The sequence below is a fragment of the Erithacus rubecula genome (genome assembly GCF_903797595.1).
Source record: "Erithacus rubecula genome assembly, chromosome: 12".
In the NCBI taxonomy this organism is placed as follows: domain Eukaryota; kingdom Metazoa; phylum Chordata; class Aves; order Passeriformes; family Muscicapidae; genus Erithacus; species Erithacus rubecula.
The window spans coordinates 1,776,687-1,792,935 of NC_136664.1; the positions used below are offsets into that span (position 1 = coordinate 1,776,687).

General features: G+C 43.0%; 1 protein-coding gene across 3 annotated transcripts in view; it reads right to left on the reverse strand.

Moving 5' to 3' along the window:
- The window catches only part of BANP (BTG3 associated nuclear protein), a 114,897-nt gene that overhangs the window by 31,591 nt on the left and 67,057 nt on the right, over positions 1 to 16,249 (reverse strand). Inside the window, exon 12 of one of the 3 annotated variants that reach the window (XM_079316011.1) lies at positions 5,876 to 5,971. The exons of the other annotated variants lie outside the window; for them this stretch is intronic. Coding sequence (XP_079172137.1) covers positions 5,891 to 5,971 — 81 coding nt within the window. The 3' untranslated portion in view covers positions 5,876 to 5,890. Of the gene's footprint in view, positions 1 to 5,875; positions 5,972 to 16,249 lie in introns of those variants that run through there. 3 annotated transcript variants of the gene reach the window in all.

Sequence of the window (16,249 nt, forward strand, 5' to 3'; positions counted from 1 at the left end):
CCAAACTCTTGATGCTGATGGCACAGAGATATCTGCTGACAGCTGAAGTTGAATATTAATTACAATCCATTCAAATCCAAATTAATCAACAAAAAGAACCCCCAAATTATTCAATTTGTTCAATGCTGAGGCTGTTAAAAAGTGCTAATAGGAATTTCACAGCCTGCCAGATGAATTTATTGCCCCCTCAGCAAAAAAACAACTGGGACAACTGAGACTAAACCACAATTATTAAATATTAAAAACTAAAATCTTACCCCTTTCACGCTCTCCTCTATCTCAGGGTGTGATGCAGGAGCTAAATAAGTGTAAGGAGGATTCCTCACTCTAAAATGGCTCATCCTGAACATTCCCCCTGAAATGTGAGCACCCTCTTCACAGCAATTCTCTATCTGCTGCTTAAATTTTCAGGCTGTTCCTTCCAAATCCATATTTCTCTCCCTGCATTACTGAGCAGAGCTAAACATTGTCACTGAAATAAAGCAGAGCCAGCTGGAGATGCAGCTCCCACACAACTGAGGCTTTAAAATTTTTAACTTTCAGTGTTCAAAGCTGTTACAGCAAGAGGGAAAAATCTAATTTTCTAATCGCTCTCTGGAAGAGAGAAATATTAGAAAAATTACATCAAGTTGAATAAAAATATTCAATTCCTCCTTTATAGTATGATTTTTTTTGGTAGAAATATCCAAATAACACTTTTGCAAGGCCCACAGATCTCATATTTGACAAGTATCAATATCAGATAAAATCACAAAGTTCAATCCATGGGGAAAAAATCCTCTCTATCAGTAAAATCCACATAAAAATAATTTTTAAAAAAATTTATTTTTAATACATCTGTTTGACATCAAGAAAAGATAATTTCTCCTTTAAAATCCTTCAGCTCAGACACAGCACTAAAACCCTGGTAGTAAATTAGAGAGTATTTTTATGTAAGTCAATGGATTTTACCAACACACTAAAATCTTATTTCCACCCACAAGGGTTTACAAACTTTTATGCACAATATTAATAAACAGGCAAATCCTACCAGAGACCATGAATTCAGTAGGGTATTTCTACAAATTTCCTTTCATCTATTAACTTCTGGCTTGCTTTGAGATCATTCTTCAAAATAAAAAATGGACTTATCAATGAAGAATGTTACCCAGAGAATGAATTACTTCAGGGATCAGGGATACATTTGTTATTTTCCCATTTCTTAACAGTCAAAAGCATCCAACCTGCTCTCTCTTCTTTGGCAGGAATTCATTAAAACTTTGCAAAAATCAGCTTTAATGAGGGTATTGCCAAAGGTTCCTTTTTTTTTCCACATAGGCTGTGGGATATTATTTTCCCCAAATAAAGGTTAACATGAAAAATCAGCTGTTTGTCTCTTTTTCCAGGAGGATTCTGGAACATGAATTCTGCTTTTTTTTTTTTTTCCATTCTAAAGGATTTTCTTTGCCCAGCACAGGAGAGGTGGGGAAGCTCTGCTGGGATCCATCACCCAGATCTCATGGAACCATGGAAAGTTTTGGCTGCCCCAAACCACCTGCTTATTGTTAATTAACACTTAACATAATCAATTTCTTCCAGAGAAGAAGTTGGGGTCTTCAATTAAGCCAAAACAAAGATTTTTTTTTAATTTGCTATTGCTATTATTTATTGCTATTTTAGCACCAACCCCCACATTTTTTTCCATCTAAATCAAACCCAAATTTTTTTTAAAAAAGCACAGAAAATATCAATTAAAGCAAATTGCATGGAATTATTTGTGATTCAAATGCAAGCACAGAAAATAATTTCTAAAAACAACTTTTCTAGAAACCTTACAATTATTTTTACCTTTTTTTTTCCCCCTGATATTTTTCCAGCAAACCTTATCTGACACACCTGGTGTGTCAGGTGAGTCAGGGCAGGGGATGGCAGCAGGAATGTGCTGGGGCAGGTGAATTCTGTGCTCTGGGCTGGATTTTGCTCTGGGTGCTTTCCTTGGCATCCCCACAGGTGAAACTTTGGCAGCCAAACTCCATCCAGGCTGCAAAACCCTGAGCAGGCATTTGGATGGGAAAGAGAAAAGCTCTGAGTGCAGCTTTGGCTGGGATATTAAATTCAAAATCCTAAGAACCTCATAAAAGCCAAAAATAGCCTTATAAATATTTATAATTTATTCTTATTACATTTTATTTATTACTTCAGCAAGTCTGAACCATGGAAAATTACACCAAAGCCGTGGAGCTTAGCATTGACTGAAAGGCTGTTTTAAACAGATAAACAAAAAGGCTCCTAAATAAATCCTGCACAGCTCCCAGTCCAAGACAAACAGCATCATTCTGATTTTAGGATGCTCCTGCAGAGCATTGTTGGGTGCTCTCATTGTTTTATGGGGTAGAAATAAATAAATCTCTGCTGCTGGCTGGTGGTTAAAAGCTGGGGCACTTCTGGGGAATCCACACATCCTACAAACATCCTTGTGCAGACATGTAAAAACCTGTGAAACCAAATTATTTTTGTTGGGTTTTTTTTTTTTTTTTATATTCCTGCTGCAGCTCCTGGGTTTTTGGTTTTCCTTGGCCCAAGGTGTGGCCACAACCTGAGATTTGCTGGGTCTGCTGAGAGCAATCCAAAAATTCCACCCTGTCCTCAGGGCACTCCCTGAGCTCTGGTATGACACCATTCCCCTGGGGAGCTGCTCCAGGATTTCCCTAAAATCCAACCAATCCCTCCCTGGCACAGGTTAACCCTGACAATGGCCAGAACTGGAATATCAGGATGTTTTTCCCAGTGCTATGATTTCTAATGTGGAACCTAAATATAAATCCATGGAAGGAAGTTCTCTGCCACTTGGTCTTAAGTCCCATTAACACAGAAATTTCCCCTGAATTTACACTGGAATTTCAATTCTGGCCAAATTTTGCCCTCTGACTCCTTGCACCAGAAATTTGTGTCAGTTTTGAACTTTTTTTCTTTTTGATGGGGGAGATTTGGGTGGTGATGCTGAGCAGGGAAACTCCCTTTGGATTTACTGGGAGAAGCTGTGGCTGCCCCTGGATCCCTGAAGTGTTGGAAAAGCCTTGGAGCCAGCTGGGATAGTGGAAGGTGGAGTGGGATGAGCTTTAATATCCCTCCCAACCCAAACTCTTGTGTGATTCCATGATCTGAGTTAAAATGAGACTTCTTGTTTATTCTCCTACCTGGAATTCTCTGCCCTCAAGCAATGTTATTATCCATTAAAAATGAAGCTGCTGCAATGAAACACAAATTGGCCAATAAATGAATAAATGGGACTGGGGAAAACATCAAGCTCAGCTTTTCCTCCCAGTTCCATGTATTTAACCTACATTCTTCAGGAAGGAAGAGGCTGGATACCAAACTGATTGTCTTTTGCTGTGGATCACCTCCACCCTGAACTTTTTTTTTCCTCTTAGCCTCCTCCTAACCCTGCAATCCAATAATGATAAAATTCCAGAGATATTCTGGAGATGATCAGGGCATTTAGTTGAAGTGCAGGGCTACAGATATGACATTTTAAAACTGGGCCTGGAGCTGGCTGGACAGTCTCTAATATAATAAAAATAGCCTTTTCTTTCCCACATTTTACTATCTGCCTTTGTTTATGCAACCATTCAGCAAACCCAGCTGGATCACAGGCATTGTCATCAAAGAAACATTCTAGGTCAGCCAGAAGTGGATGCCAATTGTCTAAAAATAAATAGAGGCTTTGTCACTGGAGTATCATTTTAAGGCCCCTGCAATGAATAATGGAAGAGAAAATCTTTCCAAACAAGTGGGACAACACTGATTTCCAGCAGAAAGATTTCACAGTTATTGTAAGCTCCAGATAACCTCATTTTTAGTGGATTTCAATAAAAGTGATGCACAGGGTTGGGATTGGTTGGGAATCCTTCAGGAGCTGCAGAATTCCCTGCAGAAGGAGCCCAGCAGCACCAAGCACAGGCAGGGCTGAAAACTGAGGGGAACAATTTCCTCCAGGTCACCAAGTGGCAGGAATGGCATCAGATGTCACATTTCCCACCTTTCATCCTTGCTAAAATACACAAATTATTTCCTCTGAGCTAAAAGAAGAGACAAGATAAACTCCCCCTCCCCCTGGTTTTATCATCCTGATTGCTGCAGATCTTCAAGGAGCTGCAAGGAGCAGCTCCAGAAGCCTGAGATGTTGTAACAACGTGGCTCTGGAAATAAATTCATTTAAAGAAAACACTTAGCTGAATTCCTGCAGGAAAGTTTGTAAAAGCTGCTTCCTCAGTGGATAAATAGCAGAGTTTTCCAGCTGACTTTTGGCCAAGTCTCATCAGCAAAGACAGGATTTTGTCTCGAGTGCCTGACACGGAGGAGTAAAAGATTGTGTGGGGAAAATCACTGTAAACCTGTAAATCAAAGGGAATTTTTGCTCCCTATTCTTTGATCTATATAAATTCCTGCATAAAATATTTCCTGATTTTTTTTTCTACACGGCTCAAGGTGCTCTAAAAATGGGAGGGGGAAGGGAAGCCACTTCCAAGGTTTGCCCAAAGTGGGATTTGAACTGAGCAACCTGAGAGACCAAAAAATAAAATGGGGGAACCACCAAAAAAAAATATCTGAGAGGCCAAAATCCCATTTGTGCTTCCCTGGAATTCAGCTGGCACAGGACAACCCCCAGATCTCTTTTCACTGCTGCATAAAATCCAAGGATAACCCCATGGAGTTAAAAACTGGTTCTGGACACTCAGAGAAAAAAAAAAAAAAAATCACTCAAAAGTGGAATTGAGATGAAAATTTCCTGATTATGAACAGGGTCACATCACCAAACTCAAAGCTCAGAAATTTGGGATGGAGCAGCATCAAGGTCCTTTCCAGAGTCAGAAATGTTATAATTTCCATTTTTCTATAAAATATCAGTTTTGCCTTCAAATTCCTTCAAATTACCAGAATGAATCCCACCTGGCAAATTGAATTGCAGGACAATAATCCAAAAAATTATGGAATTGTTGAGACTGGAAAAGAGCAAGCATCACCCAGCAGCACCAACCCTGTGCCAAGTGCCACATCCACGTTTTTTCCACAATTCCAGGGGAATCCACCTCTGCCTGGGGTTGCCCACAGAAGCTGTTTTAAAACTTTTTCCACATGGAAAATTCCCTAAAATCCAAACTAAACCCTCCCTCCCTGCCATAGGCTGCACACTGTGTGTGTTCATGTTTTATAGGTACATTTTTGGACTGACTCAGCTTTTAAACTGGTAAAATATCACATATTAAGTGATATTAAGCCTCTTTTTTTGGTTTTTTTTTTTTTTTTTTGTGTAATTACTTTTGGTGGCTGTTCTCCCTCAGACCATCAGTGAGGGGACTTTTTCTCAAGTTACACTTTTGCAGTGGCAGCAGCAGCAGCAATTTCTGCTTTTGTGAGCAGCACTCCATGGATTATGTGGCATTAAGGAATGGATTCCACCCCCAAGAGCCATAAATCCAAGCCCTAAAACAACAAAGTGTGTCAATATTTCTCTTACAAATGGGAGTCACTAAATTGATCTTCACTGAACTGGTGAAAAAACTCGTGGTTTTCACTTGTTCACTGTTTTGAAATCATCAAGAGAAAATTGTCCAAGGAATGAGAGAGTAACTGAGGAAGATGTGAGGGAATTTAATCCAGTGCTTCATGCAAAACCAGGGAATTACTGCTGAGCTAGAAACCCTCTGAAGTTTTTAACATCTGATGTTGCTGTGAAATATATTAAAAAGGATGTTCTATCTCTTCAGAAGGAAATCCAACCACTTCCTAACCCTCCATAAGCTGCTGAAATTGTTTAAAATTTAAAGCAAACTATCCCAGACACAAATAATTTTCTTTTCTAATTGGCTGGAACTTCACTGCTCCTTAAAAAAAAAAAAAAAAAATCAACTCATCCAAGTGCTCTAATTCCACAAATGTTACAACTCTGAAGTTTCAAAGCTTTCTCCAAGTGCTCATGGATAAAAATAGTCTGGAGAAAAAAAATAATAAAACAACATTTCAACGAGGCAAGAAAGAAAAGTTTTTTCGCACATTTTTCTCATCAGGTCGGATCCTGCTTTTCCATTAAAGTTATTCCAAGAAGGGAATGATTCATCCTGAAATTACTGAGAAGTTTGTGGTATCTGCCATCCTCACCCTGCTGCACTGCAGCCACAGCACTGACAGGAACGTGGAGCCACAAACTTTGTTGACTGTGTTGTGAAATCCTCCCTCTGCCTCCTCTCTGGGGCTAATGAATAAAATCTGCTGCAGAGATGATGCCCAGACTGACAGAGACAATCCTGCCCAGGTGACAGGGACAATCCTGCCCAGGTGACAGGGACAATCCTGCCCAGGCTGACAGAGACAATCCTGCCCAGGTGACAGGGACAATCCTGCCCAGGGTGACAGGGACAATCCTGCCCAGACTGACAGAGACAATCCTGCCCAGGTGACAGGGACAATCCTGCCCAGACTGACAGGGACAATCCTGCCCAGGTGACAGAGACAATCCTGTCCAGGTGACAGGGACAATCCTGCCCAGGCTGACAGAGACAATCCTGCCCAGGTGACAGAGACAATCCTGCCCAGGTGACAGGGACAATCCTGCCCAGGTGACAGGGACAATCCTGCCCAGACTGACAGAGACAATCCTGCCCAGGTGACAGAGACAATCCTGCCCAGGTGACAGGGACAATCCTGCCCAGGTGACAGGGACAATCCTGCCCAGACTGACAGAGACAATCCTGCCCAGGTGACAGGGACAATCCTGCCCAGGTGACAGAGACAATCCTGCCCAGACTGACAGGGACAATCCTGCCCAAGTGACAGGGACAATCCTGCCCAGACTGACAGGGACAATCCTGCCCAGACTGACAGAGACAATCCTGCCCAGGGTGACAGGGACAATCCTGCCCAGACTGACAGGGACAATCCTGCCCAGGCTGACAGAGACAATCCTGCACAGACTGACAGGGACAATCCTGCCCAGACTGACAGAGACAATCCTGTCCAGGTGACAGGGACAATCCTGCCCAGGGTGACAATCCTGCCCAGGCTGACAGAGACAATCCTGCACAGACTGACAGGGACAATCCTGCCCAGGGTGACAGGGACAATCCTGCCCAGGTGACAGGGACAATCCTGCCCAGGTGACAGAGACAATCCTGCCCAGGTGACAGGGACAATCCTGCCCAGACTGACAATCCTGCCCAGGTGACAGGGACAATCCTGCCCAGGTGACAGGGACAATCCTGCCCAGACTGACAGACAATTCTTGCCCAGGTGACAGGGACAATCCTGCCCAGGTGACAGGGACAATCCTGCCCAGACTGACAGACAATTCTTGCCCAGGTGACAGGGACAATCCTGCCCAGGTGACAGGGACAATCCTGCCCAGGGTGACAGAGACAATCCTGCCCAGGTGACAGGGACAATCCTGCACAGGTGACAGGGACAATCCTGCCCAGGTGACAGAGACAATCCTGCCCAGGGTGACAGGGACAATCCTGCCCAGGGTGACAGGGACAATCCTGCCCAGGGTGACAGAGACAATCCTGCACAGGTGACAGGGACAATCCTGTCCAGGTGACAGGGACAATCCTGCACAGACTGACAGGGACAATCCTGCCCAGGGTGACAGAGACAATCCTGCACAGACTGACAGGGACAATCCTGCCCAGGTGACAGAGACAATCCTGCCCAGGTGACAGAGACAATCCTGCCCAGGTGACAGGGACAATCCTGCCCAGGGTGACAGAGACAATCCTGTCCAAGTGACAGGGACAATCCTGCCCAGACTGACAATCCTGCCCAGACTGACAATCCTGCCCAGGCTGACAGGGACAATCCTTCACAGACTGACAGGGACAATCCTGCCCAGGTGACAGGGACAATCCTGCCCAGACTGACAATCCTGCCCAGGTTGACAGGGACAATCCTGCCCAGGTGACAGACAATTCTTGCCCAGGTGACAGGGACAATCCTGCCCAGGTGACAGGGACAATCCTGCCCAGTGCTGCTGCACTGATCTGGCCCTGCAGAGCAACTTAATGCACACAGAACAATTGGAAATATTAATCAGCTTGATCCTGATAAATATTTATCCCCTTGATCCATGGGGAGAAATGAAAGCTGGAGGGCTGCACAGGTGTCACCTCCTCCTCCTCCTGGGTGCTCAGAGGGACAGGGCAGCACAGGTGGCTCTGCACAGCTGGCACAGCTGGATCTCCTCCATTCCAAGGGAAGCTGAAGGAGCTGTGTGCTGGGTTTGTGTTCCCTTTTCCAGCTGGCTCTGGGATGAAGGAGCTTTTCCCTGCACCAAGCCCTGTTCAGCAGCACATCTTCAGCCTGACATGAGCACAGAGTGGAATATTCACAGTGCCTTTGTGGTTACCTTTTTTCTGTTTCAGAAGGGAAAAATGTTCTGTGTCAGTGCTGGAGCCATGAGGGGAAAATGGGGCTCTGCTCCCTAAAAATTCCTGGCAGGAGGGGACAGCCCCAGGTCAGGCTCTGCTCCAGGGAATGGGGACAGAAGGAGACTCAGGCTGGACATCAGCAGGAATTCCCCCATGGAAAGGGTGCCAGAGGACAGGGCTAGGTGGGATTTTGGGAAGGAATTCCTCCCTGGGAGAGTGTCCAGAGGAGCTGTGGCTGCCCCTGCATCCCTGGAAGTGTCCAAGGCCACATTGGAGCAGCCTGGGATGGTGGAAGGTGTCCCTGCAATGGCTGAGATGAATTTTAAGGTCCTTTTCAACCAAACCATTCCACAAAACCCCTGGGTTTGTACCTTCAATAAAATCTTGAGGCATTCCCAGGCTGCTGAGCTCCCACTGACACAGGAGAGCAGCAGAGCAGCTGCCTTGAGCCTCCTGCTGCAGGAGTTGGAATGTTTTCCACAAAATCCCAACCCTGTGGCAGCTCTGGAGGCCACTCAGGGTCTGGAGCTGGACAGGCTTTGCCTTTCTGAGTTGGTTTTGATCAGGTTGTCACAGGCTAAATTTAACTCTGCTCTTTGTTCCACTGAGCTCTTGGCAAAAGCTCAGGGAACAACATCTGCAAACATCCAGTGTCTCCCAGTCCTGTGTTTCACTGGGAGTCCTGGAGCAGCAGCAAAGCAGCAAAGCCACATCCCACTGGGCATCACCCAGGGCTCAGCTGGACCCTCAACTGGGGCAGGGAAACTTCCCCCAGGCTGCAGCAGAGCCAAACCCTCCTCCTGCCCTTCACTGCACTGCTGCACAATCCTTTTATCCCAACCCCACATCCCAATTCCTAATTTCATACCAACCCCACATCCCATTTCCTGATTTCATACCAACTCCACATCCCAATTCCTGATTTCATACCAACTCCACATCCCAGTTCCTGATTTAATACCTACCCCACATCCCAGTTCCTGATTTTATACCAACCCCACATCCCAATTCCTGATTTTATACCAACCCCACATCCCAGTTCCTGATTTCATACCAACCCCACATCCCAGTTTGTGATTTTATACCAACCCCACATCCCAGTTCCTGATTTTATACCAACTCCACATCCCAATTCCTGATTTTATACCAACTCCACATCCCAGTTCCTGACCTCTGGCTCCTGATGACACTGAGGTAAAATACAAAAAGGCAGAAATTTTAAACCATTCTGGTGCTGTCTCAGTCCTGGGGCTTCCTGTGTTTCATTGCATTGAGGGGAGCAGGGTGAGGAATTTGTGCATTTATAATTATCCCACAAGTTATCTTTATCCCTCACATTCCTTGGCTGCTGATCCAGACAGAGGAATCTCCTCTGCATCTCTCCCCTGTCTAGGACAGCCCAGGAGGGGCAGCTGCACCTCCAGGGTGACCTTTCTGCATCCTCCAAAGGGGCTCCAGATCCAACCCAGGGATTTGCTGCTTCCCATGGAGATTTTTTCCCTTTGTCCCTTTTTTAAACTTTCAACTCAGCTTCTTTCCAAAGAGATTTCACACCTCTTTTGAATACATGGAAAATCAGTGTTCCTTCTTTCCTCCTCCCTGCTTTCATTCTTTGCTCTGCTCCAGGCTCAGCCTGTTCCAAAATCCTCCTTTCCTGCTTCCAGCCTCTCCCTGTGTCCCAACCTGGACATTTTGAAGCCCCCAGCACCTCCAGCCTGGTCCTTCCCAGAGCACTGACCCCCATTCCACAGGATTATTTATCACTCCTCCCATCTGACAGCACTTCCAAAACAGTGACACTCCTGCTCAGGCTCAACAGAGATTTTTCTAACCCAACACTACAGATCCCAACCAACAGAAATCCAGCCCAGAAATCCTTCTGGCAGCCCAAACTATCCCCCTGGGCTGTCCCTTGGCCATGGCTGCTCTGTGTGAGCAAAACCAGGCTGCAAAACTCAACAGGGCTTCAGCTGAGCTCCAGGGAGAATCTGACAGAGCTGTCTGGTTTAAAGAGAGTAAAACACAAATAAAAATATAATTGTGCCTCTCAGGGGATGTTGTTGTGACCCTTGTGTCCTCCTGAGGAGGAAGAGCTGCTGGATTCATCCAAATGAAATATTTCACAAATCTATTCCTGCTCAGCTCCAGCTCTCTGATCCACTTTGTAGCTCCAGGTCTTTTTTTTCCTGGAGTATTTGGAATTCCTGCTTGAGCCCAGGAGCCTTTCCAGCACCTCAGGGAGCTGGAGAGGGACCTAGACAAGGGCATGGGATGACAGGATGAGGGAAAATGAGGGTTTAAATTGATAGAATGCAGGGATAGATGGGATATTGGGAAGAAATTGGGAAAATATTGGGGTGAGGAGGGGTTGGGATGGGATTCCCAGAGCAGCTGGGAATTGGGGTTGTCCCCTGGGATGGTGGAAGGTGTCCCTGCCATGGCAGGGCTGGGATGGGATGAATTTTCAGGTCCCTTCCAGCCCAAACCATTCCATGATTCTAGAGCTGCAGCCTCAGTTTTATCCCTAACCCAGTGCTGGGTTTTGATGGAAAAATCCCAATATTTTAAAGAGCATTTTGCTCCTGAGGATCTCCCATGAGCTCATTATCACAACCTCATCTCTTACCACAGAAACAATAAAAAATCCCTTCAGAACTGACAAAAAAACCTTCTGGAATTTTGCTCAGTCACAGGGATTTCTATAATTTCAACCACTTTTAGCACCTCCTGCCTTAGAGGGTAAAAATGCATCTCAGGTGCTCCTAAATGCAGCACTGCTCCCTTTTCCTTGACCCCATTTCCCAGTTATCTTCTTCTTTCAGAGTTAAAAGAAAATTAAAAATATGTGTCCCAAGCAGCAATTCCTGCCCAGCCCTCAAGCTGGGCTCAATCCATTTCTTTTTTCAATTTTCTCCTGTACCAAATTTTCCCTCCAATGCATGTTTTACATCCTCTGCTCCCCCTCTGTGGATATCCCTCAATTTTCCTGGTGTATCTTGGACCACATGGAATTCATCCATCCATCAGATCCTTGAGAAATCACATGTGCACATTTGGGCTGGGCTTTTTACAAATTGTATTTCCTGTTCCAAGTTGGCTTCACAAAAAAAAAAAAAAAACAAACCCTCAGAATAATCTTTACTCTGAGTTTTGTCCTAAAAATTCAGCTTTTAAAAGTGCAGTCCCCCAAATATTGCACCTTGATGGTGGAGGAGGGTGACCTGGCACAATGTAAATTTTTCCTAAAATAAAGATCTTGGAGCTCTCACATTTCTCCCAAGTGAAGCTGTGGGAGAAAAATTGATTATAGGACATGTCAGGGCTGATGTATAATGAAAAATCTGATATTGATGAGGAAAATTACCTCAAATAATTCAATACAAAAATCACCAGCACTATCAAAGCAGAAAATCAGAAGGAAAAAAAAAAACCCAGTGACATCCTGGTGTTCAGTGATCTTTTTCCAGGTGGTGATTTTTACATGAGGTCACCATGTGAGATCACATCTCTGCTCCTCTGCCAGAACCTGGGGGGGATAAAAGGTTTTCCCTGCAATCACCACGGGCAGGAGTTGCCCAAATCCTTGTGAATTTAGGAAAAGCTGTGAGGTTTTTGGAATTTGTCCCCTAAAAGTGGCAGGAGCAGATTCCAAACCCAGCAAGGGCAGGAATTCCAGGAGGAATTCCAGGAGGAATGGGAGGGAAGAAGGAGCCAGGCAGCCTTTGATGGGTGAAGAACACAGAGCAGCACTGAAAGATCCTGGAGGAGCCAAAATTTTCCTGGAGCAACTCAAGAAAAAAGATGCCAAAGACTTTCCTGAGGGAAAAACCAGGCCCTGATTAAACATATGGATGAATATTGTAAATAAAATGTAGGAGTGGAGAAAGTCTGAGGTTTGACCTAAAAAGAGCAGCTGAGAAAGGTCAAAGAATGGGATAAAATTGTTTCAGCTCATTCTCAAGGCAGTTCTAGATAATCTTAAGAGCAGAAAATCCATTTTTTACCTGTTTTTTCACAGGTAAAACAATTTCAGCATCAAAATAATTCTGAACCAACATGAAAATTTGAATATAGAACCAAGATACTCACAAAGAATAAAATACTGGAGTCCTAAAAAAACTGAGAAAAACCAAAGAATTGGGTTCTGTCAACACAAAAACTCTGTCAGCTCTCAAAGGCTCCTGTCAGCACTGAGTCCAACCCCAAAAATAAACCCTGGGTTTTTATCTGGAATTCACCCTCTAAATTCTCTTATATCCAATAAATATCTGTTTAGTTTTTAGATATTTCCAGTGTTTCCTAATGGAGGGAGCATCACTTTAATTGCTCAGTGATCAGGGCTGGGCTGAACTCTGCTATTGAATGGTTTGAGTGCTTAGAAAATGTTTGTATTCCAAAATCTCCCAGGCAGAAACAGGATCAGGATCAGGATCAGGATCAGAACCAGGATCAGGATCAGGATCAGAATCAGAACCAGAATCAGGATCAGGATCAGGATCAGGATCAGGATCAGACTCAGAATTCCCTCTCTGAGGAATGGGAATTCCTTGGGATGCTCCAGGACCCCACTCTGTGTTAACCTCCAGCTCATTTAATTAATTAATTGTAAAACTTTGCTCAGTTTAATTAGAGGAGCACACCCAGTCCTGATAACAAACATTCCCTCAAATTCTCTTTGCATTCCATGCAGCACCTGTTTATTGGTCAGAAAAAAACAAATTATTGCTTCCAATTTTTTCCTTTCTAAGGAACAATTCTCCCAACAATTTGCTACACTCAGAGCTTTGCACTGCCCAGAACTGCAGAGGTGAGGGGGAAAATTGAATTTTAAAGCCATTTTCTTTAAGAATAAGGGATAAAATGCCAGAAGTGCTGGTGTTTTGCTGGGATTTCCATTCCAGCTGAGCAGGGCACACACCTGAGCCCCCTTGGAGGAAAATGGAATACAGAGAATGGCTCATTCCTGCCAGGAATTCATGTCAGATCAGCCATAAAATTTAATGGAGCATGGAGCCAAACACATCCATCCCTGTTCCAGCAGCTGCTCCCAAATCTCTCCTCCTTTTTTAGCATCATTCTGAAGCCAAATTGATTTTTAATTATTTTCTTAATGCTGAAAAGAATTTGTACTTTCATTTTTCCCCTCTCAGAATATTTAATTCTGATCTATTGGAGGTTATATATTGAAAAATTAACATTTTTTTGGTGGTTTTGCTGTTTTATTTCCCTACTTTTACTGCTGGTGAGGAGAAGTTGTGGATGTCCCATCCCTGGAAGTGTCCATGGCCAGGTTGGAAAAATCTGGGATAATAAAAAGTGTCCCTGCCCATGGCATGGGTGGAATTCCTTCTTGAAATCCCTTTAAAACCATCCCATGATTCCATGATATTACAATCTTTTCTCCCTGAAACAAATAACTTAATTTTTTTCCAAATTAGGAAAAAAAAAAAATCTGGGAATTTTTGTAGCTTTTGCTTTTTGCACTCTGCTGGGTCAAAAAGAACCCAGTGGGTTTTTATTTTTTAGTTTATTCAAACATTTTGCACCAATTTCTGCTTTAATCATAATTACAGGCAAAAGGCAAACAGATGACAAATCCATTTATCATTTTAATAAAAGGAAAACAAATCAACATTTGGAGCTCATCTGGCATTTGAATGAATTCAGAAAAAATTCCCAAGGAATGGCACTTCTTGTACTGACATCAAGGCCTGGCTAATAAAAGCCAAGCCAGTGGCTCAAGAATTTGATTTTTAAAATATTTTTCATTATCAGTACTTGCAAATATTTGGTTTAAAGGTTGAGGGGTGCCATGGATGCAGAATTGTTGGGAAAATCAATTTCTGATTTGTGTTTTCCCATCGAAGCAAAAGAGATTTCAAGATGTTTAATTCACCTCCAGGGAATGATTTAAATATTGGTGATTTTCTTTGGGAATTTACTTCTCTTTTTTTGCACTAATCCCCAATTTAAAGTATTTGAGTTTTTCATTGTAGGAAATTCCAAAGAGATAAAACCACAGATTTCCTTGGAAATGTCAATAATTAAAGAAGTGAAAAGGAGGAATGTCAAAATCTCAGTATTGACAAAGTCTGGGAAGTTGAATCCCACTTTTGCAATTTGATAATTTATATTTCTCTGAGACATGAAAGGAAAACCCTTCTTATTTGATATTTCAGACAGAAAAAAAAAAACCCAAAAAAACAAAAAAACCCCAACCTAACAATAAATACTTACAAAACAATCTGGCTGAGGCTGATTAATGGGACAGGAAATCAGATTAAAACTGTTAAAAGCATGGAATGCTCACTCTGGCTCTGGAGGGGTGTCATTCCTTTTTCATTATCCAACTGTCATCAGTGAGACCAAATTCTGCTCTTTTAAAGATCAGGGACAGAGGTTGAAAAAAAATCAGCTTTGACAGCAAACTGCAGATGGATTCCACTGCCTTCCCATTCAAATGAACAAGGAACACAACACATGCAAAAGGAAAATATTTTGGGTTTTTTTCAGTAAAATAACCCCACCAAAACTTAAAAGAAAAATCTTTAAAATTAAATTTTCACCATGGAGCAGCTCTAATGAAAACTTTTACAGCTGAAGTACCTTGAAAATATTTTCAAAAAAGTCACTCCTGGATGGTTTTATCTGCTTATTTTTAGGTGAGTCATTAAAAATCCTGAATTTCCAACAGCCAGAATTCCAGATTTCCTCAGCTGCTACTTCTCTACTCCAAATAATGATATTTTCAAAGAGAACAGGAGAAAGTCACTCCTGGATGATTTTATCTGCTTATTTTTAGGTGAGTCACTAAAAATCCTGAATTTCCAGCAGCCAGAATTCCAGATTTCCTCAGCTGCTACTTCTCTACTCCAAATAATGTAAAAGGACCCAAATGAGGGGGCAGCAAATGGTTTGAAATTGGAAAATCTCCCTGGAAGAAGAAGTTCCCTGAGTTTGGGGCTTTTCCAACCTGCCACAACTGTTCCATGGTGGGATTTGGGAAGGGACAAAATTGATTTTTTTTTTTCTTTTCAAATTCCTCTCTCTTGATTTGTGGCAACACCCAGAGTCATTCTGTTCTCTCTGCTCTTCTGCTAAGGTTTGACAGCAGCTTTTTATGTTTGATCTTTTTTATTTTCCAGATTCTGCACTCTGGATTTTATCAAGTGTTCCAAGTTTTCCTCCCAGCTCAGTCACACAGAATAATTCTTGTGCAGCCCCAGAACCAAGGACATGCTGCAGCTTCAGCCCCAAAAATGCAAACAGAGAATTGGGGAGAGAATCTGAGACTGCAGAACCTGGAGTGGGATTGGACAGTGAACCCAATATGGGAATGGAGCAAAATTTTAAAATGTTTTTTTATCAAACTGATAAAAGTGAAAACTCCTGATTTGCTCTTGCACTGCCCAAGGTGAATCCTTTGAAAGCCTTTTAATAAATCTCTATTTTATTCCTTTAACTCTGTCCAGCTCCAGCTCAGCCTCTCAAGACATCACACAATAAATCAAATTTCCCTTGAAGGACAAGCTGGTGCCACCCAGGCTGAGCCCAAAGTCCCTGTGACATCACTGCAGTGACATCATTCCCCAAATCTCCCTCTTCACACCTCCAGCCTCAAACACCAAAAATCTCCCAGCACTGGGAAATTCCAATCATTTTTTAGCACTTTTCCTTAAAATCTCAACATTTCCTCCTGGTGAACTCCAGAGTGATAGATTTCAGGAATTTAAAAAAAAAAATTAAATACTTCTTATTAAAAAAAAAAAAAAAAGCCACCAAAACAAAAACCAACAACAACAAAAAGACCCAAACCAACAAAATAAAAAAATACAGATTAATTCAGTCAG